At 40.7% G+C, this 23,552-nt stretch overlaps 2 protein-coding genes across 10 annotated transcripts in view; one reads left to right on the top strand and one right to left on the bottom strand.

Moving 5' to 3' along the window:
• The window catches only part of PDS5B (PDS5 cohesin associated factor B), a 101,992-nt gene extending 94,328 nt beyond the window's left edge, over nucleotides 1-7,664 (bottom strand). For all 5 annotated transcript variants that reach the window (XM_027651188.1, XM_027651172.1, XM_027651179.1 and 2 more), the window contains exon 1: nucleotides 7,604-7,664. The gene's annotated coding sequence lies outside the window, so the exon portion shown is untranslated. The remainder of the gene's footprint in view (nucleotides 1-7,603) is intronic.
• An 11,216-nt stretch (nucleotides 7,665-18,880) lies between these two features.
• N4BP2L2 (NEDD4 binding protein 2 like 2) overlaps nucleotides 18,881-23,552 on the top strand; it is a 43,427-nt gene continuing 38,755 nt past the window's right edge. For 3 of the 5 annotated variants that reach the window (XM_027651217.1, XM_027651235.1, XM_027651244.1), the window contains exons 1-3: nucleotides 18,881-18,984; nucleotides 20,076-20,213; nucleotides 21,481-22,925. In XM_027651217.1, the coding sequence (XP_027507018.1) occupies nucleotides 21,481-22,925 (1,445 nt within the window). In that variant the 5' untranslated portion in view covers nucleotides 18,881-18,984; nucleotides 20,076-20,213. The other 2 variants (XM_027651252.1, XM_027651225.1) reach the window with 2 other exon arrangements.

A 23,552-nucleotide genomic window follows, 5' to 3' on the forward strand; every position in this document is an offset into this window, starting at 1 on the left:
CAAAGTTAATAGGCAAGGAAAGAGAAAGAAAAAAGGGGGGGAAATAGGAACAAAAAGTCCAAAAAAACCTCCGAACAAATAACAAAAAAACCTACCTCTATACACTACAGTTTATGTAACCTATCAGCCTTGAGGTTCCTAATATGTACAATGTAACTAAGAATATGAAGAGAGAGTGTGAAGAGGATGGAGTCAGACTCTTCTCAGTGGTGCCAAGTAATAGGACAAGAGGCAACAGACAGAAAACGAACCTCAAAGTTCCACCTGAACACAAGGAAGAACTTCTTTTCTGTGAGGGTGACTGAGCACTAGAACAGGCTGCCCAGAGGTTGTACAGTCTCCTTCCCTGGAGACAGTCAAAAGCCATCAGGACATAGTCCCCAGCAACATGCTCTAGGGGATACTGTTCGAGCCAGGGACTTGGACTAGATGACCTCCAGTGGTCCCTTCCAACCTTACCCACTCTATGGTTCTGTAAAGTCTAAGAAGTGTTGAACAAGGTGAGAGAGGAAGTAGGATGAACTTGGACAATGAAGGATTGGAAGCAGAAACCTAAGAGGTATGAGGACAAACTAGACTAGAGAGACCAGAGCAGAAAGATCAGTTGCAGGTGGCAGGAGGGGAATGCACCCCAGCAGAACTCAGTGCTTTCTACGGCCTGCAGTACAACACACAAGGGCAGTTACACTGCCCTTCTACCAGTAACAAGAATGTTTGCAAGAATCCACTGAAAAGCTCTCATGCCTCATCCCGCTTGATGCTGGTTACAAGAGAAAAACTTACTGCTGCTAACAGCACTCCATCAATTAGTGGTAGGCACCAAAGGCTAAAGGTTACAACATAATGACTCACAGGAGCACATCCATACCATGGATGTTTACTAAGTTTGCTTAAAAAGTAACAGTGAAAGTATGGAAATAGTTGCAAAACCAAGTTTTAAGAGTTAGGAAACAGAATTAAAGTTTATTATACAATATTAAAGAGAATGCACACAAAGGAGCTGATATATCTGATCTGTCACTACTCTTTTCCCTACCAGAGGACTTCTTTCTCATTCAAAGCAAAGTTATTCAACTTTTCTCCTTAAAATTTTATGTGTGTTCCTTATACTCTCTTTGAGCCACACTCTGAAGAGATTTAATTTCTTACTGAGTTTTCTCACGGCTGTATTATGTTTGTGTGCCATAACCTGTTTTTGCAACACTTTCACAAATTTTTTTTATAAGAATTAGTTTTCTTTTCATTTTATAAACAAGTAACTCAAGTTACAAACTGAAATTTAAGAACTATCCACCAACACCACTTTATCTAGAGCTGCATTTGAAACTAAAGCTTCTGTCGAGACAAGCAGAAGTAGACTGGGTCTAGAGCCTGTCTCCCAGGAAATCAATACACTACTAACACGCTCTTGTGAAAAGTTTGGTTTAAATAGACTTGTCTGGGATCACAAGAAACTAACAGGAAGAATGAATTCCAGTATCCCAAAGAGACATTCAGTCATTCAAATCACTAGATATGCTTTCCCTTCCCACAGTACCCTGTCAATTCATTTTACATTTCCCAGCTTTTGGAAAATATGCCCGCCAACTTTGATATGCAACTCGAATTCCTAAATACAGCGAGTTTAAAAAAAAAAAAAAGACTACCATAACATACACTTACACAGACAGAAATTAATTTGTACTATTTCCTATTTTTAAAAGAGAAATTGCAATTTTAATATTGTTTTAAGGCATTTTTGTATGCAGTACAGAAGATTAAGGCGGCAATGGCCAATTAAGAAATAAAAAGTTACTTTAAATATGCTCATGTATATACATACACACATACATATATATATTCTCATATATATATATACACACATATATATATAAAACATAGTATGGACAATCTAATGGAGAGCTTACTACAGGCAACATTTGTCACTTGGGGAAAACTTTCAAAATGTTTCGAGTTCTCAAAGTACAGATATATCAGCTGTTAAAAAAGAGCACAGAATATTTTTTCCAAAAACTCCACATGTAGGAAAATATCTGTTCTTAATTCCTTCAGTTATAGAAATGCTTCCAAGAACTAAGATCTGTATAAATTAATCTGGGCTAATAGAAGAGGAAATGCATCTCCTACTCGCTGTCTCTCTGCAAAATTCCCTTACGAATCTTCTAAAGATTTTATCATTGGCTTATCTATTCTTTCTTCTGTTTCTAAAAGCTAGGAAAGCAAAACTTTATAGCCTTATTCTGACTACTTCATTCTCAGAGAAAGAAAACCAAAAATAAACTTTATTTTATACCATGAGTTAAGTAAATTAAGACAATTTGTCTCCCTTAGACCTTTGAAAAGCACTGGGTGGCACTTGGAGTGTCCATAGACACTGTCCCTCACAAAAGCTTTCACAAACTGATGGCACAAAAACCTGCAGATGCTTCTATATACTTTATTCCTATGTAGAGGAACTACATATGATGCTTCATACTGAATTTTCAAATAACAAAATTAACAAAATTATTGAGACAGTATCACATCTAATGGCAAGCTGCCCAGCACCTCAGTATATTTTCCACAAGAAAAGTCTTTCAAATTGTAAGAAGGTAGATGCAGGGGAAAAAAATCCCTAAATGTAATTAAAAGGTTCCATGAAGTATCTTCCACTCATTTCTCATAACTGACAACAACTCAATCCTTCTTTGTTAAGAACAGAAACCTAAGGTGTAGTGCCAAACAATAACTTCCTAGAAATCTGATTGTCTTCATTGAAACTGTACATCTAAATAACAAAGCAGTACTAATAGAAATGAACAGTCAAACTCAAGGTGGCCCAAAGATTACATACAGGAAATTTTGATGTAAATTTTTTTCAGGACTTCCTCATGAGCAGTATGTTTGTACTGAGTGTGGGTAACTGTTATATTTCTTTCTTTCTTTCTTTTAATAGTCTTTTATTTGCTCTCTTCCTTTTGTAAGACTTTCAGAATTCAGATTTTTGATGTTGAATTGACCTAGAATGTAGATACACTGGGAATGTCTCAGAGAGAACCAATGGTTGCTTTGACATCATGGTCAACCGATATAGGTATATTTACACAGAGGTGGAAAGTCTCACTCAACAGTCACTTTTTAAGTGATTATGCTTTAGCTGAATCTAGTACTCTTTAAAAGAGCTACAGACTTCTGCCCCCAGCACAGAAAGGACATTGACCTGTTGGACCAAGTACAGAGGAGGGCCACAAAGATGATCTGAGGGATGGAGCACCTCTCCTATGAGGAAAGGTTGAGAGAATTGGGATTGTTCAGCCTGGAAAAGAGAGGCTTTGGGGTGACCTAATTGCAGCCTTCCATTACCTGAAGGAGCCTACAAGAAAGAGAGAGAGGGACTTTTTACATGACCATGTAGTGATAAAACAAGGGGGAATGGCTTCAATGTGAGAGAGAGGAGGTTTAGATTAGATATTAGGAAAAAGTTCTTTACTGTGAGAGTGGTGAGGCACTGGAACAGTTGCCCAGAGATCTTGCCCCATCTATGAAGTGTTTAAGGCCAGGTTGGATGGAGCTCTGAACACCTGGCCAATGAAAGGTGTCCATGCCCACAGCAGGGGGGTTGGAACTAGACGATCTTTAAGGTCCCTCTGAACCCAAACCATTCTATAATAATATGAAAATGTAGTTTAGGTGACTACAAAATGGAAGCAACTAAGACAATAACATTTCTGACTGCTAACTTCATATCTTTTTTTATGCATTAAAAAGCATGCAAGTGAAACAACTCATTTCAGCAGCAGAAACATCCACTAGGATTTCCAATAAAGTCAGAGAAAAAGTATACACAGTAAGTATTGTATGGAATCGATCTTTAAAGAACAAGGTCTAAATTTGAATACCCCAGATGGGGTCGTCCTGATCCCTGGTTACAGTACTACCACATAAATGGTGACAGACACAAGATGATTAGTACAAACATGCCCATCTGTTGCAAATGAGGTATGGCAGGTTTTTTTTATTACTATTTCTTGAAGCATACTAATACCAAAGTTCTTGTGAGGTGAAAAAACAGAGATGAAGATCAGGCATTATAAAACAAGCAGAATGATGCAGAATGTTTTTCCAGTGCTTAGAACAGGATGTGAAAGAGTAAATTCCATAGATGGGGACAAAGTAATAGAGGTCTTAATCCTCAGAAAGTACTTCAAGGACTTCCCCACACTTTATAAAAGGTTGAAAAGCAGTATATGCTGAGACAGACAATAATAACCTTTAAAAAGAGTGGAGGTATTAACACTGATTCTTGGAAATGAAGCTAAAATATTAGTTGTATTACATGGAATTCCCTCAAATTTTATGTGTTACAGTAAATATTCACATTAATAGCATTTTTATTGTGGAATCCAAAATGTTCTAAAGAGGTTTTGAAATAAACCACTAACTTGCTAAAATAACAAAGTTAATTATCATTCACACACTGCACTTTTGATATGTCTTACTTAAGTGTCAGAACTAAACAGACAAAAAACCCCTCAACTTTTCTGTGAGACTACATTCAACTGAAGAGGCTACCAATAGAAAAGCAATAGGTATACCATTTATATACAGGCGCAGTCTTGACTTTTAGATGTTCAACCTCTGAGGGCAAGGAAAGATTACTTTTTTTAAAGTTTATATTTTGCAATTCTTTAAAAGCCTTGATTCCTTCCAGGATCTGTCAATGCTGCTCAAACAGTTCAGAGGGTCTACAAATCTGGAAAATTAACACAACACTTCACCACCAAAGATTATCACACTAACACATTCTTTTAAAAGTTTACTCGGTTTTCCCTTACCACCTAGTTTCAAAGTGACTGAAAGCTGCCAATATTCTCTCAGTCTATCTGAAGATAATTTCAGGTTCCATTATTGACATTTTGCGCTAAGAGTAAAAACACCATTACTTTAGAAATCTGTTAAAAGGAGAATGGTACTGACAAGTGGTAAGACAATGTATCACGTATCAGACCCACTTTTTGATTCTATAAAGGAACTTGTCTGAAGGTAGCAGGAAAGATTATGTTAAGGAAGAGGAAGGTATGTATTTGAGAAAAAAAACATTAAGAGAAAAGAATATTAGAATGAAACTGGTAGGGAAAAATTATGAGTTGCAGTATCACATTTTCCTTCATCTATTTTGCACGCTTTTACTGTTCAGCTTTACATTTTCTTATTCGTCGCATCCACAAAAATTCTCCTTGTGCAACAAGTAGCCTTTATCATCTCTTCCAAACTCAGGCTTAAAGAAAAAAAATATTTATTCCAAACATCTTTAAATGAAAATTCTTTACTAAACTAAAAGATTCCTACACATAACTATGCACCCTCTTACTCTTCTGTATGCATATAAACTGGGTGACTCAAGAAAGGACAGAGAGGAAAAAGGTATAACCTGAAAGACTGACAGAGAGCAACATTTCCCAAAAGAAAATGTGCCTCGATCTACTAGAGGTAATAGAGCCTCCTGTTCTACAGACAAAAATGGTTAAAGCCCAAGGTCGTGCCCATATTTCATTACTGTGCTTTTCCAAATGCTAGCAATGACTGTTGAGTTTTATATGGTTAATTACAGCTTAATAACGACTTAGCTGACTAAGTCCATCCTAACTTCAGTCCATAAGTAAGCTTGCTAGATACAGTCTAAATTCAACATTTACATGGTACAAGAGAAAAAATAGTTGCAGACAAGTGCTATATATATATGATTTTCCACTTTAATTTATTTAGTTGTTTCATCAAAAACTGAACTGTAGTATATCCACCTTGTATACTAACTAGTTAAGAGAATGCAAGAGATATATAGATATATAGGAACTATATTAAAAAAAAAGAAAATCAAAACAAAACACCACACCACACATAGACACTCCATAGCCCCCACCTTATAGTAATCAAGCACAACCTTGCTTTGAGCACAGACACAAGATGTCATGCAAGTGCTGAAGTACTAAACTACTTTCTCTAGTACTGCATGCTTTCGAATGCTGTGATGAACATGATACACACACCTCTGTTAAACTACCTCACCTGATGGTCTGTCACTCTCAGTCTTCTTTTAGGATAGTCTGAGCACGGCATATGTTCAGATTTTTCATATCTTTTTGACTTATTACCTTATACAATATAACATTTTGCATATCTATATTATATACAAGACATACTAGGCAAAATTTCTATAACCTGAAAACTGAACAATTTCACTAGTTTGGAAGAGGAAAACCAGAAAGAATGCATGTCATCTTATCCCCTTCCCAAAACGTGATTTGACACCCGTTTTCAACTATAAAGGCACTCAAATTTTCAACACTCCTTCTATTCCATCCCCAGCAAAGAGAAATCGATTACAGCCAAAGCACCTACCCAGTAAGCACAAAACAAAGACCAACACAAGAATGCTTCAGCAGTTGTGTTAAACGGCTAACTAAATAATCACAGGTCTCAGAAAGCAACTGTGCAGCAAGCAAGCATAAAAGTCAGAATAAGGCTGGCAAGACAAAATCCAGCTCTATAGGAGCTCGTCTGCTGCAGTTTAATTTTCCAGGACTGTTCACCGTCATTAATTGTTGATCTGTTTTGAAGAACAGATAGTGATTTATTTGCAGCGGGATGAAGTTACGGACCTAGATTCCTGACCGGAGGGTCTCAACGTAAACAATACATAACCTATAAATTAACCATTCTCCATCTGGCAATTCAGATGTAAAATTCATAGTTTTCCATCTACCAGGCGGCGGCAACCGCCTCCCACCCCCCCTCCCCGTCCTCCCTTGCCGAGCGCTTTCTATCGGAGCCTGATGCAAAGTGGGAGGGAAAAAGAAAGAGCAGGGGGGAAAAAAAAAAGGCAAAGCCAGCACGAAAGAGCCGGGCTCGCACACAAGCAGGGACCCACCAAACCACGGTCCCCGGCAGCTCTTCCCGCTGAAGAGCGCTGCGAAGTGCGGCGGGGAGAGACCGAGCCGGGCGGGAGGGGAGGGGACGGGGGTGTCCCCCAGCCCAGCCCGGGCAGCAGCCGCGCGGGGCGGCGGGAGCCCTGGTGCTGCCCCGCGGAGCGGGGACCAGGCCGGCTGCCCGGGACAGGGAGGGAGGGAGGGGACACCCGGGGCAGGGAGGGAAGGGACACCCGGGGCAGGGAGGGAAGGGACACGCGGGAAGCCGCGATCACTCACTCCCCGCCACGGGCGAGCAGCCTCCCCCCCCCCCCCCCCCCAGCCACCCCGCGCCGCGAGGAGCCACCAGCGCTGGGCGCGACACCGCCCGCCGGGCCACCGGGGCCAGGGGGTGACCCCTGGCCCCCGGGGAACCCCAGCCAAGGTCACCCCCTCGCCCGAGGGGCCGGAGGGGCGCGGCAAATTTAATTTGTGACGCCGGGTACAGGAAAGGGGGGAGGGGAGCAGCTCCGCGGAGGGGCGAGGGGGATGGGAAAGGGGAGCTCCGCCGCGGGCCGAGGGCAGCTCTGCCCTCCCGCTCTCCCTGGAGCGCCGGCCGCGGAGCTCGGTCTGAGCGGGCGCCTCCCCACCCCCGGGAACGGAAAATGGAGCGGGGACGGGGTGTGGGGTACCCGCGGCCGAGGTGCCGCGCTCCTTACCCCGCCGCCGCCGCAGCCGCCTCTCCTCGCTGGTCGCAGGCGGGTCCGCTCCGCGCTGCCGCCGCTCCGGGCTCGGAGAGGCGCTGCCGCTGCCGCCGCCGCCGCAGCCAATCGCCGCCAGCCCCCTCCCCTTCCGCAGCTCGCCCCGGTCCCCCCGCCGGCTTCAAAATGGCGCCAACCAGGCTCCGGCTGCTCCAATGGAACCGCCGAGCGGCGCGAGAGCGGCCACCGCGGGGCAGCAGCGCCCCCTGCCGGCCGGCGCGCGCACGGCGGGCGGCACCCACAGCCCGCCCGCGAGAGGGGCCGAGGGGCGGCCCGCGGGCAGCCCGGTGCTGGTGGGGGCCCGGAGGGCTGGGGGGGCGAGCGCTTCCCCAGAACAACACGAATTATTAAAGGATTGCGGTAAAACAATAGGGGATGAAGCTGCTTGGCTGCAGAGAAAGAGCAGAAAAAGTAGCAGAAGTCGCTCTTCGAGCCCTTCAGTTTTGCTTCAGTGAGTGCAAGAGTTTGAGGGGCGCCCTTAACAGGAAACTGCAAACAGAAAAGCAATGTGGTTTCTTCTCATCGCTACAGATAAAAATGCTGCGTTTGTCACAAAACCTTAGAACAGCTGAGCTGGAAGAGACCGATCAGGACCATCAAGTCCAACTCGTGGCCCTGTGCAGGACACCCCAGGAGTCACACCACGTGCCTGAGAGTCTTGTCCAAACACTTCTTGAACTCAGACAGGCTTGGTGCTGTGACCACTTCCCTGGGGAACCTGCTCCAGTGCCCAGGAACCCTCTGGGTGAAAAAGTTTCTCCTGATACATCAGGAGAGCATGAAAGTGTTTAGAAGATGATTATTTAAAAAACACAAGTCACACTCAACAGATCTGTTGAAATATACCCATGGTCTTTTCTAGTGTGAGAAACACACTTCAACAGCCAAGACATTGTAACTAGTGTTTTAAATCTTTTACAAACTTTCCTTAAGCTTTCTGAACTTGCTAATACATTTTAACCGGCATGCATGATTTTCATTCAAGTTTTAAACTACATTAAATACCCTCATCTTCTAATAGAGGCTACGCTAGTCCTACCAAAACTGTTACATAAAAATCACTTTTCAGGCCCCAAAACTCCCCTTGTTTACATTTTTTCCAGTGAATTATGTTTGTTCCACTCCTCCGGAAAGCAAAAGTACTACTGCACAGACAGAAAACAGAGGAAGACTTTGATAATTTTATATTACTTACTATTGGGAAGGATCCTGGACTTGAAGTCAAAGATATAACTTTTTGATGCAGACCAAAAAATTTACCCTCAATTCCCCTATTGCCGTCTATCTGGGCTCACCGAGGTATAAAAATCCTAGGTTGGGGAACAACCCGTTTTCCTTTTTCCTATGGAACACTTGCACATGTGTGCAAAGATACTTGCAAACCAGTGGAAAAGTTAAACACTCACACAACTATTGAAATTGCAAACCAAGTGTATGACTGTGAAAGTAACCAGTGCACTGACATACTCCAAACGCAAACATTTTACTCCGGAGCAGGTCACAGCAGCGACACTTCCAGAGCCTGTCAGGACGCCTGGAGCGTCGGACATCTCGCGGAGCAGGACAAGGTGCTGTGTGACGCTCTGTCCGTCATTTCCCGCCTGCACCGACACCCTTCGGAAATCGGTACATTGGAGGTGATCTTCACTCCGCCTTTCCCCTCCCCGTCTCGGTTTCGCAGTAGCGCGCACGGTCCTCCGGAGGGAGCCCGTCCGCCACTGCTGCTCCCTCATCCTCGCGAACCGATTTGGAAAGTATTAGGAACCACCGCTCTGCCTACGGGAGTGAGTAACAAGCACCCACTCCCTTTTCGATGCAGTCCTACCGGAAAAGAGCTGCACGGTGCAGCTTGTGCCAGTGCTGGCTGTGTCCCGAGGGCAGGCTCAGCCTCCCCCATGAGAAGCGTTGTGTCTCACACGGCACTGGTGCCTGTAAACAGGCTCACTTTTGCCGGATTTGCCAATGCCCAAAAGTGCAGGCAGGTGTATGTTACCTACAGAAACTGTGTACTTGAGAAAGATTAAAAATATTTGCACAAAATAAATATTTTGCTTGCGTTATGACATATAGAGAAAGTCAGTGCGTTGGTGCCACAGATCTTCAAAGACCAGATCCTTTACACAGAATCATAGAATCATTTAATGTTGGAGAAGACCTTTAAGAACCCTGAGTCCAACTATTAATCCAGCACTGACAAGTCCACCATTAAACCATGTTCCCAAGTGCCACAATAAATACCTTCCAAGATGGCAACTTCACCCGTTCCAGGGCCTGACCACCCTTTCAGTGAAGAAATTTTTCCTAATATGCAATCTAAACCTCCCCTAGTACAACTGGAGGCCTTTCCTCTTGTCCTGTCATTTGTTACTTGAGAGAAGAGATTGCCCCACCACCTGGCTACACCCTCCTTTCAGGTAGTTGTAGAGAGTGATAAGGTCTCCCCTGAGCCTCTTTTTCTCCAGGCAAAACACCCCCAGCTCCCTCAGCTACTCCTTGTAAGATTTGTGCTCCAGACTGTGTGTGCTAAAGATACTCTTCAAATCTCAGTGTTCACGTGACAATGATGAACGTAGTCAAAGAACATACTACACAGCAGTATCCTTCTCACAGCTTTCTGTAAAAACATAGTGGGAAAATAGAAGATTGCAGTGACAAGGGCCTTTTAGTCCCTACTTTATCAGATTGACAATCTCTCCCCTTGGATCATTTTAGTTATCTTTCTCAATTCATTCTTTAAATTTGTTGTGTCCTTGCAGACCAGAACTGCACACTGCACTCAAGATAGGAATACACTGAGATTTCCCACAGAGAAGTGAACTGCCTTCTGTCTCTTGCTCTCAGTACTATTCCTCATGATGCCTTACATCTCTGTTGTTTGCTGGGGGTTTTTTGGTTGCTACTGCAGTTTGAGTCAAAGATTTCAGAGAGCTGACAACAGTGACTTCAAGTTTTCATGAATTTAGACTTCCAGGTTTGACAGGTAATTCTGTGCTTTGCCTTACACTGATCTACTTCTCAAAGCCTATCTTTTTACCCATTCACTTTCATGAGGCCTTATGGAGTTTTTTCCACTGGCACAGCATTGAATTACCTGCAAGAGTTTAACATCATGCAAGTATCATTCTGAGTGCACCCCTTTTCCAGGTCCATTGATGAAGATCAAAGATTGATACATAAAACAACATCAGTAAACCCAAACATTTCTGGAAGAGAGAATTGTTGGAAAATAACCATTAAACTGTATTCTCTTTTTCCATCCTTCAACCAGATTTCCAACTCAGTATAGGACATTAACTCTGATTCTATGGCAACTTTGACAGCGTTTAGTGAGAAACCTACATCAATGCTCTTTGAAAACAGAGGTATGTTCCCTAGTTTGTCCTTGTCCACACACTTTCTGACTCACAAACATGCTTGAAGTCTCTCACTGTGTCACTATCTCCCTTCACAGAAACTATGCTGGCACTTTCCCAAGACATTATGTTTATCCAGTGGCCCCATGATCATACTCTTTTATGGCATTGGCCTTTCAGTGTAAGCAGGAGTTGGAACAACTGTCAAGGTAACATCACTGCCAGAAGATTCACTAAACTTTTTTACTCTGTCTCCTTCCTCATTACAGCAACCCTGAGGCATTTGCATGTATGTTTTGCTCTCAATTTTTTCATTCATGGACTTGAACCAAAGAGATACGTAAAGACATATAAACTTTTAGGATACTTCAAAACAGAATAGTTATTAAAAAAATAGTTTTATAAAAACAAGAGCTCTAAGATATACCTTACAGGACTGAAGAGGAAGAAAGCTGACAGGTGAGAAGGGACATATATACTTTCACACCACCACAGCATCTCACTGTGGGATGAAAAAAAATTGGAATCTGGCTCCTAGAATGACTCGGTGCTGCAAACCTCAGCAATCCCTACTGATTCATTAGGGTGAAATATTAAAATTGCTTATTGAAATCTTATAGTCCCAGAGGACTTCCCAGGGAGGGAATAGATTGGAGGGAGTAAAATCTTTTTTCTTTTGGTTCATTTGTTGGTTTAATTTTTCCCCCAGGAGAAGCAAAAATATTTTAGCTTAACAATATTCTAAAAGTCTGTCCTGGATAGCAAGATCAGTCAGTTCATAGGATGGTGAACTAACACATGGAAGAAGGGAGGGACTACAGAACAGAAACCAAGAACAACTGGTTTTGATAGCAATAAGTTGGGAATTTTTTATCAACTTCCCTACCTATACACATATGACTGAAGAGTATGCTTTTGACTAAATCCCTTCAGGCAGTCATCACCAGGGTCAGATGAAGAGACAGCACAAATAACAAAGAATTTGAATGGAAGCCAGTTGATGGGGTTTTTATATGAATGCAAAGTACAAGTCAAATTTCTAACATTACATGTGTTACCCAAAATCACTTAAATTAATATTAAAGTGCCCTTTGTTTCCTTCTGTATATGGTTTGGACAAAATCAAGGCAGAACAGAAGAGTAAAAATTGAAAAGTTTATGAAATACAAGGTGCATTTTATCCCTTTTTTTACCACATTTATCTAAATTCCCTTTCTTAATTTAGCATGCTTGTGAAAATGATACTTTTGTTTCCAGCATAGATATAATGACCTTTCGCTTCTGTTTGTCTCTCTTATAATTGTGACTCTGGGACAATTGCATCAAAAATATTTTACTAGAAAAACAAGATTAAATATATGTCATTTATGTACTGAGCTCTTCACACTGAAAGGTGTTTTTGCCATGTAGGAGGGAGACCTTTGACTTGCAGGTATAGTGATTTGTCTTGGAGAAAGAAAAATTAGTTCATTTTTTAGTGTTGCTCTTCTACTAAAGATACTACTGATACTACTATGAATGTGACTTAGCTTTGCAACTAATTTTAGTATCTCCTATGTCTCTTAAGTAATTTTCAAGGAAGTCACATGGAAACAGTGACTTTAGATGACTGGAATTTTTAGACTCTTACTGTCTCTGTGTGTGCTGTTTCCAACATTGTCTCCTTGTAAACAAAAATCAAACAGCTGAATAAGACAGTGATGCTCAGAAGTGACTAGCTTTAACATACGTGCACTATAATATATGAATTTTAAAAGTACCACTTTAATCTCAGTGCTAACAAGTCTGATTCTACCAGAAATACCTATCTGCACCTGTCTTGTGGCTGTTTTCTAATAAGACAAGAGTCATTAAATACTATATGGTATTTCACAAAATCAGGCAAACCAAAACAAAATAACAAAGCTAGAGAGGATATGAGGATGTGATGTTACTCTTCAGGGTGAGAACTGCAGAGAGCCTTTCACTCCACCTACTCATCTGCTTTTTCCATTAAATAGTTAATAGCTACAGTGGGACAATATCAAGATTAAATGAGCTACTAAAGTAAGACTTTTTATCAAAATGAGAAGTATTACCCCCTCCCAAAACATGTAATCTTGAGTTAGCTGTAGATGTATCTTTATCTCTGACCTCTTCCTAAAGAGGTCAGTGCCTTTTTGCAGACATGCATGGGAAGAGAGCAATAAAATGTTCCATGGTACAGTAGGCACAGGAGCAAAAACATAATTTAGATTTTTAATGTACTAAACAGAATCTCTCTTAACTGCAGGTGGTGCTTTATTTTGCTACCAACCACTGCATCCTTTACACTTTAAGTAAACAAATCTAACAATCTTGCTGTCTGACAGGAGTAAGTTGGAGAGCATTAATACGCAAACCTTTACAGCCTCTAATACAGGATTGTTGTCAGGGTTTTGTAGGGCATTTTTTCTTGTTGGTTTTTGTCAGGTTGTGGGTTTTTTTTCATTCTGGTATGACTTAACAGATATTTTGTTGCTAAATGTCATCGAATCTTCTTGCTGACCATTGTCTTATTTGCACAGTGTATTCCTACAGCTCAACACTAATACAACTGATGGCAGCCAGTGTCTAAAAAGTCACAGTAGTCAGGGTAAAAAAATTTGTTCTTCCCTTCTTGCCTTGAAGACAGGTATGACAGTAGCGTATTAGTATTTTGGGAGTCTGTACCAGCAGTTTCTTTTCCTGGTGATTAGCTCAGTTTGTCAATGAATTGTATTAGTTTCTGCTCTGAGTTACCTTTATTTGATTTAAATGCTCTCCATCCCTAATTGAGATGTAGGATAGGAGGTGGGAGAGACTACATAACTTAAATACTTTTAAGCAATGCTGTTAGTTTGACAAAATGGTAAAAAAAATTAAGAAATTAATCTACTGTAAGCTGTATCTGAAAAGTGAGCATTTCCGTTGTTTGCCTTCTAGTAATCAAATAAAAGTAATTTCAGGTAATAACTGAGTAGTTAAAATGAAGAAGTATTCCACGAAACAGTGCGGATGTCAACACTGCCATAACTAAGCACGTTGCATTAAATTTTTGTAATATTTCATCCTCTCACTCAAACATTAGTATATTAAGCATTAAATACTTAAACATATTGTGTGGCGTAAAATGCTGAGTATTTTTCAGTTGCTCTATATAATTTGTTCTTGTGTTCAGGAATTACACACAATGCTTCATTTCTTTCTGCTACTCACACTTTTTGCTTTTACCATTCCACTGTGTGCCCTCTATTTAGAGCTACTTATTTTAATGTCCCATTGAATTTCAGTCTACTGAAGGCATTACACTCAGTCTCCTTCATTTTTATGTAAATTTGAGATGCTATTTAGAGAGTCTTGCAGAGTAAGCAGTTACTGGGCCTTCACCTTAAGTGTCAGCTTCCTAGAAATTCTCCATGCTCTACTTTAAATACATGAATTCTTCAGAATTGTGTTTTCTTGGTGGCTTTCACAACCCATAAGCTCAGCTTTGTCGTGGGCCAGCAGTTGTTACCTTTTCTAAAGCACTTTGTCTTACAGGTTAAATGTCACCATTCTTTTAGTTCTGTTTTGCTGTAATGTAACTCACAGAACAGGTGCTTTACTGCCAAAAAAACCTCCCAAAAACTAAGTATCATGCAGATTTCAGCTAAAAAACATCAAATGAAAGGTTTCCAGAACCTCCAAAATAAACTAATTAGGTGTTTCTTTTATTTTTTCCCTGCTGTTTTTGTCTCCAAAAGGATTCATGCAGTACTGGAAGGGAATCAAATAACAATATTTAAATGGCAAATTAGTTATATCATAGTCAAAAGAAATCAAATTATCCATGTCTTAAACATCACTTACTAAAATCTGTTGCATATATTAAAAAATGCTCCTATATCACATAACTGTCAGGCTACCAGGATTTTTAATTTTTTTTGGTAAAAAGATATAACTTTATCAAAACTGTAATTCATAAGTTAATTCTGAAGTTGAAATTTGAAAATAAAAACCTCCACATTATCTGTGGCAATTAATAAGTAAAAAACCTACTGGGTTTTTACCTCTGAAACTTTGATGTGACCAGTATTCCTCTTTGCCATGTAAAAGTTTCAGAAAAACAATTTGGCAAGCAACATTCCTAGTTTATTGAGTAAACCAGTTCTCTTAAAGTTCTCCAGAATGTCTCTCTAGATATAGTTTGGTTTAAATTCAAAGAATTATGCAACGGTATTTCTTAGGTCATCTTGAAGTCTCACTTTTTCAAACACAATTTAGTAGAGTGACAAGACAAATTACCACCCAAGGTCATTACCCTTTAGAGAGAGGCATGATTAAATCTAAGTCTGTAACTAGTCCTCTTGAACTCCAATACATGCTTTATTAAAGTGTTATTAGAAGAACAGTTTTATGAGAAGAAGAAAGAGTCCTCTGTTATGTCAAGTCTGATAACAAGATTCAGGCACAAGATCTAAATGGTTATCATTCCACATTATCCCTTAAATATTAAAGCCAATTTCAAGTAGTTCCCACTGGATATTTATTTTTTCCCCTTGTTATTACAGATGGAGTCTCCTCATTTCTGTATTAAATTTTGCCTAATCTTTTCTATTAAAAGGCAGAACACAGGCACTTATTGTTTTGCTAACAAACATTTAATTTTTGGGTTAATATTTTTCATGACAGCTACCTTCTTTATGCTGAGTTATTTTGGAAAGTTTCATCTAAAATGTTTCCATATGCATATTTAAGGAAAACCTTTCCATATAGAAAAGAATAGCATGATGCTTTTATTAAAAATACCCAGTGCTTCTGAGAAATCTGAAGAATAGTCCTCTTCCTGCTGCCGTAACAGCTGCCATTCTCTGAAGAGAATGTATGTATTCTCAGTAGTTTTCCCTGAGGAAATGGATGCCACTGTGCTGTGTGTTCCAGACTTTGCAGGAGAAGATAAAGGCAGCACAACAGTCTTTTGCCAGAAAAAAGAAAGTGATAAAAACCAGAAAGAAGAAAACACCCTGAACCAAATGGAAAGGGAGGGAAGGGGGAAAAGAACAGCATTAGTAGCAGGAAGTGATACAGGGCTATGGAATGTAAAGGAAGAACGGGAACCAGACAAGAAGTGAGATCATATTGGAAAGGAACAGTTGAGGTGAGGAAGAGACTGGCAGTCCCAGTGGGTAGAAACAAACCCACTGTGAGTACAGTAACAATTGCAAGGAGGCGCTGGGTACAGCAACATGGTAGGACAGGTCACGTTAGTAAACCACAAAGGAATCAGGACGATCGTCCAAAGCGGACAGCTGCCATCGGTCCTTTTTTATTTAGGAAATCAAATGTAAAGGGTACTGTGAGAAAATGCTCCATTTGCAAGTTCAAACACTCAAGTTACATAATGTCAAAATTACTTTTTTTCATAGAACATTATTCACTTCCCTTACGCGTACAAATTATGATGCAATCTGTAAGGTTCAAATCAACTTAAACTTACAAGACACTTGGAAAACTGAATTAAAATCTGACTATTTAAGGTGGAAATTTTTCCTTTGACTCTTCTCTTAGATCAGTTAAAGCCAACATTTCATGAACTAATACGAAGGTGATGGCATAAATGTCAAGGAACACAAGAAGACATAATTTTTCATGATTTGTTAGCCATGAGGTAACACTACTAAACTCTTCTATTTTACTTCTATTCAAAGGTTCTACCAAAATAATAGATGCACGTTACAGGAAGCATGATTTGGGTGACATATAGTAGAGGTACACAGTAGAATTCTGAGTACCGTTATAAACATATAAAAAAATGAAGTTAAAAAATTCAGACTCCTCTGCAAGCGAAGAAAACTCACAATCTGTTAAGGCTTCTTTGTAAATATTTTCACTGTTAGAATGTTTGACCCTTTGGACAATACTTTGACATACCCTATCTGCTTATCCTGCTGATGTTTCCAATGGAACTTCTTTTACTATCTGGTACAGCTGGAGGATTCTGGGGAAACTATTTGTAGCCTTGTCTCAAGTAAGTAAAACATCTTCCCATATGGGATCTGTTGCAGCTGTAATAGCATCACCAGCGAAAGTATATTTTATTAGGCTCAATGAGGTTAAAAAAATGACATTAGGGTACTGCCACTTCTAACATGTGGCTTATTTAATTAGGTACACAAGTACTGGGAGAATTCCTCAAATGAAATACATCTGAGACAATTACTAGATACAACATGAAGCACTTGAGAGCTCTAATCTCCAGATACTACCTTCAAAAGGTCCATGTGCAGTATACTCATTCTCTCTAAATGGTGAAGTTGGGTATTTCGGGATTTAGCCTGTGTAGGGAAGCACATAATTAGTTCAGATGGAATATAGTTTTTATATAGTTTATATATGGAATATAGTTTTTATTTTTTTATTCAGATGGAATATAGTTTTTTCTTTAGGATTAAATAACTGATAGTATTACAATTAGAAAAGAATTCTCTAAGAAGTCAAGAATCTTGGTTGCAAAATACTTTTAATATTAAAATTAAGGACTAGCCTCTTTATCTTTAGATAATCTCATGAAAAAGGGTAGAAGAATAAAGCAGTGTAGCACTTTGTATTTGCAAAATACTTGCATTATACTTACTCCAACCTGCATTTATGTTCTTTTGCATATCTTGTGTTACTTACATTTTTCTTGGTGGCAAAGGTCAGTTCCTTATGATATTTCCTATTTTCCTCCCTGAAAGGACACCTTACAGCAGAAATGACCAGTTCCTTCTGAATTTTTCTTTACTTCAAAATGGCATTAAAATTTGTCTCTTTGACTGTGGATTCCACAACATGGTACAAAACACAGGTCCCAAACACACAGCAAGGCCATGTCTAAACATGGGACTGCTCTCATCTTCCAGGAGAATACACACGTTGTTTTTCCAGTCTGGAACAGGGTGACAAGGTTATGCCACCGTTATTCCTTAGAAACTGCACACAGGTTTCCCAGCTCTGGCTGCAATGTCTGCATAACTGGGACAGCTGCTAAGTGCAAATCAATATGGAGAAGTATCTGATTGTGGCATTCACACAATACACATCTCAGGAGCTTTTAAATTGGAAGAGCACTAACCTTCACAAAGCATGGCAAATGGGGAGAACCGGGAGATTCACTTCAAGAGCTCACTTCTGATCTAAATTAAAATGCTACCTAGGATACATCGTTCCACACATGCCTTCCAACAAACAAGGCCATCACCTGGCACAGGAAAGAATGTTTTGGTTCTAGAAGTAATGGGAAGGAATGCCTGGCATGGATTTTAACAACCAGTTTTCTTTTTACCACTTACAGTAAATAATTTCAGAGACTTTATAAATTATATACTTTCAAACATTCATATTTCATTCAGGTGATGTGAAAGAATAAGCATTGCAGGTATTTAGAATGGGGACATCACTTACAGGAGTTGTTGTGTGCACTAATGAAAACAGGGCAATTACTGTTACAAGACTTTCATAAGAACAATGTTTTTTAGGAAAAATGTGGCTTGCCTTGCAAAACACCACGAGTTGGGAAAAAAAAATGTAGTCACATAATGGAAAAAAATACACTCTATTTATGCAGCAGGGAAAAGTTGGAAGTCCACGTTTAGTACAACACACGTCTAGGAAACTTGGGCAGCCTTTACGCTGGGGACAATCCTCATCGGAACTTTATAATCTCGCTAAAATCGTTGTTATTCTCTCACGAAAACCAGAATGCCACTTAAAGCAAAACAGACGCTCCGATTTTCCCGGGACGCTGACTGAACAACCCCCCAAGCACCACAAGCCGCCCCAGCCCGCGCCCGCTCCCTCAGGGCACTTCCCGCCGGGGCGGGGGCGGGGCGTGTGGAGGAATGTCCCGCCCCTCACGGCGCCGCGCGCGGGGTGAAGGGGCAGCGGGAGGTGGCGCCATTTTGGGAGTGGGGGTTGGCGGCGCTGCCCCTCCCGCGGCCGGGCACGGGCGGGAGCCGCTGCCTGGAGGTTGGTTCGTCGCCCGCGTGTGGCTGTGGCGGCTGCTGCTCAGCGGGGCCGGGAAGCCGCTTCTCTCCCGACCTCCCCGTCACCACCGACGTGTGGCCAAGGGGGACTGGGCTGGGAAAGGGGCGGCGTGGGGATGGCAGCGTCAGCGCGCAGGGCCGGCGGCTGCTGAGGTTGCAGGACACAGGCACCGGGATGAGGGAAGTGTTGCGGGGCCGGGGTTGGGTACGCTTTACACTGTGGGGAGCGGGCAGCTGACACACCTGAGGGATGGGGCTGGCGGCTCTCGGCGGCCGCGTCTTCTCGGTCACGCCGCTCCCAGCCCGGTGTGCGAGCAGCGCCTGCTTTCCGCGGCTCCAGGTGTGTCCTGGCGCCGTGTGAGGCCTACGCGCTTTGTCACCGCCGTACACACGGAGGGGTCACGCAAGCACAGCCTGTAGGTTCCCCCGTCTGTAGGTTCTGCCACATAAGCCTCCTTTTTCCATTGGGGAATGTGGCGTCCAAGTGGAGCTCAGGGCCTTGAGTTTGTTGCTTGAGCCTTCTGGATGTTTGGCAGGTCAGTTAAAGTGGTGATTGAGCGTGCGAAGTGGGAGCCTGGTGAATCGCCGTGCCGGCTCGGCTTCAATGCTTACTAGTTCTTTACAGAAATAATACAGACCTCTGCCGGCCCCCTTGAGAGGCAAGACTGTCACAAACACTGCATTTTCTCTCTGCGTGCTTGCTATGTCCTCCCCAAGAATGCAGGTGGATATGCTTTTTTATGCAGCGTCACTGTCCCAAAGGATAGTCAAGGAAAGTCTGTGAGAGATTAGCAGGAAAAGATATTCCTGTGTGGGACAGTCTCAGAGCAGTATCCTCCATCACTGGAGATACTGTAGTGCAGCAAGTGTTCACATGTTTTGTTTTCATTCCACATCAGAAAATGGGCTCTGCTTAAACACCATCCCAGAAGAGGATGAGGACATAAGAGCTAATAAAACAGTTGTTTTTTCCCCCAGTCCTGTTTTTGAGTGGAGGCAGAGTAATATTTTTTTAATAGGTGGGGGATAGAGTCTGTTATTCACATAATATCATACTTGCTTTCTAATTTACAGAAAGGAGGAACTGAGAAGCCGGAGGTATGCATAAAACACATACATCTTGAGAGGTGAGACCATTGTGCCAACAGTGTTCCTTCCACCAATTCTGAGGAGACAGTTTCTTCCATATCTGACAGTAGTGCTCTATTCCAGGTAGTAAAGTCAAATGCAGACAGTAAAATCTCCTTGGTTTAGACATTTGGAGAATGAGAATGGCAGGTTTCTCTCCCCTTGGATATTAGGTGAGAAAATTCCTAGAGTAACATGTTTTCTTGTCAGTTTTGCAAGTGAACATGTTACTTAAAACTTTCCCGTAATACTTACTACAGATCTTTTTCAGATAAAGAAAAAAAATTATTTTCATGTCCAGGATAAAGAACATGTGACATTTTGTTAATACTTACTCCCAGAAAGTTGAGCTGTTCACAGAAAGCAGTAGAATAAATTCTCTAATAGGAGAAACACATTCTGTCTTGTTTGATACCCCATTTGTTTGTGGGCCGGGATTTGCTGAATAAACTACTTGGCACTTGATTTATGATAAAATGATTAATGCTCTTTATTGCATACTATCTAGACTTCTGGAATGCAAAGCAAAATCCAAGAAATTCTGACCAATAATTAGATGGATAATGGCATGACTGCATGTCACAGGGGTCTTGCTTTGTTTGTGATTGCTAGTCTCTGAATCTTTCTGGAATTTACTGCCTTATTCTTAGAATGCAATCTGTTTATGACAAGGATTATTTTGTGTGTGTTTATTTTTAGAAAGCACATAACCAAGTGGTCTTGGTCCCTTACAGAAGTCTTTAGTTCCAAAACAAGAAACATAATAACAGATTGCAGATTTGATTTAAAGTTGTATTTGACTACTTCTAAATTACAAATGCCATCCAGCATCTGTTCAGTTGGTGTTAAATGAATTAGTTGAGTTTGGTTCATGTCACAGAAAACAATCCTTGTGATTGAAGTATTTGCTTTTTTGTTGGTCATAATAGTATTGATGTCAGGCATCAGTTTCTGCATTGGAAATTGGCCTATGTTTGTCCTGTAAGAGATTTCTATCACTTGACAGAGTAACAGGTCAGTAGAGAACAGAGATTGTTGATATAATTAGTTTTTCAAGTGTTCACATTTTAAAATCATGATTTGTAAATTATTTAAGGTATATCATAAAATTCCAGCTGAACTGATGCAGCACTGTAGTAGTTTTTTACTAAAGATGAGCAGTAAATAACCTGGCAGTCTTGTTTAAACCATAGTTGTGGTAGGTGATGTCTGCTTTTCTCCTGGGTGAGTACATTTTAGTTGTGACCGTGGAGCGTCTGAGGGTCTGATGTCATAGGCTTGAATAAGTTCTGCTTTTTTATACTTTACCTTAAAAATATGCATGCTGATAATGTATTCATTGTTTTCTAAGATGCTTCATGCTGAAAATGGAGTAAGGCTCTCGGAGTGTCACGATGAAATAAAAACTGAACCGTATTCTAAAAGGATGAAGTCAACAGAAGCGACTTGCGAGAAACTCCCTGATGATGATAACCAAGGTATTCAGCAGGAGGTGGATGCTGAGAGAACATCAAGTGATTGGATACCAGCGTATGCCTCAGATAACCAAGGGCAACATGAAATGCAGAAGCAGGAGAAAATACTGACTGGTGTCTTGGGATCACTGAATGAAGTTCTCCTTGAAAATAATCCAGTGCTTAGTCAGCCAGTTGATTCAGAAACTGTGCAGAATGTAAATCCTCCATTTGCATCGATAAATGACACTAAAGTTGAAGAAGAGAAAGACCCTTTTATTATAAATAATGCTGGTGAAGATAATAGTAAAAAAAGTAGTACATCATTATCAGTACATAGAAATGCATCAGATGAAGATTTTTTTACAAGCAAAGAATTTATAGGACCTATTTACAAGCCTGCCAAAAGTAACCAACAGGGTGAATCTGGCAGTTGCAATGAATGTAGAAGCAATGGGGGAGATGAGAATGAATTACATGAAAACAGACCTAAAAGAAAGGAGGCTAACAAGATGCAGGCTGTTTCTGCCACTGTACCAGAAATAGATGATGAACTGGACCAGTTCTATAAAGAAATTCATCAGCTGGAAAATGAATGTTTAGATACTAATCCTCAGGGAAAAGAAAGTGAAATTTCTCAGGAACAACAGTCTCCATATAACTGTAGTCAAAGCTCACAAGAGGATTGTCAACACATATTGTTGGACAGCCCACAGCCATTTTATGGGAATGGACAGCGTTTTCTTGGGGAACAGAACAGTCAGAAAACTAGCAATGAGCAGCAGTTTGTTGTGGAAACAGATGGCTGGAAAACTGAAAATACCTTTAATGGCCAAGTAGATGCTAAAAGTTGGAACTGCTCAGTGCCTGAATTCAGACCTGCTTGGCAGACTAGAGCATCTTTCACAGTACCTCAGGGACCTCTTCTTCCTAGATTGAACCATCAGTCCCGTTTTCAGACACTTAATTCCTCACCACAAATTCCAAATGCTCTCCCTTTTCAGAATGGGGAACTTCGTTATGAAAATCGTCGTAGTTACTATAGAAATACTGATATCAACAATCCCGGTCCATTGCTTGATCACAATACCAGCTATGCTAGTCATATTGACATCCATACTACTCAGGTCTTCAGAAATGAAAATAATGACCAGAAGGGACTCCAAAATAATGGTTTCTGTGAAACCAGAGAAGAGTGTTGGAAGGATCCAAAAGCTGACAATACAGAAGGAATGCGCAGCTTTTCTTCCTTGCAGTTGCGTGAAGAACGATTTGGTTGTGCACAGAAATTTCTTCTAATCTTAAGAGGCTTACCTGGTTCAGGGAAATCTACACTTTCTCGGTGAGTAAAGGCTTAAAACTTGAAAAGTTTATTCAAGTAAAAATTTTTAAGAATTTAGAAATGTCCATAAGCACTTAGCAAACTTTTTAGTTTGTGAATTAGGCTACTAAAATGCAGTAATTTAGTATTTGCTGTCATTCATACTTGGTGAGTGCAAATGACAGTAAATATTAAAAGTATTTAGTTGGAGATTTTGTCTTCTTTAGAGTTTTGATGACCAGGAGCTGCTTTGTGTTAAAATGTTGTGTATCCATTAAATTGCATAATCGTTTATTCTGAGGCTTTCAGGTGTACTAGTATGTGGTGGTCTGATTTTTTTTTTTTAATTCTTAAATTCCTTCATTTAAAAAAATCTTCCATTAAATCTAACGGCATCAGTTTGACTGAACCAGGAGTACAATTTTATTTCCACACAAAAACTTTCGTTAGAAGAATTCTGCTGCTCTGGGAATACTTGTTTTCAGTGTGTTGATGAAGCTGATCAGAATCATTCCCTTTTTTTCATAGTGTGGTCTGTCAACTGCTCTGTTCATTTGTGAACACACGAGAAAAATACTAATTTTTTCTTAAAAATATACTTGTTGATGTCTGGCAGGGTTAAAAGCAGATGCCATCTCCAACTTGGAT

Source organism: Corapipo altera, unplaced genomic scaffold (genome assembly GCF_003945725.1).
Source record: "Corapipo altera isolate COAL_440 unplaced genomic scaffold, ASM394572v1 0, whole genome shotgun sequence".
In the NCBI taxonomy this organism is placed as follows: domain Eukaryota; kingdom Metazoa; phylum Chordata; class Aves; order Passeriformes; family Pipridae; genus Corapipo; species Corapipo altera.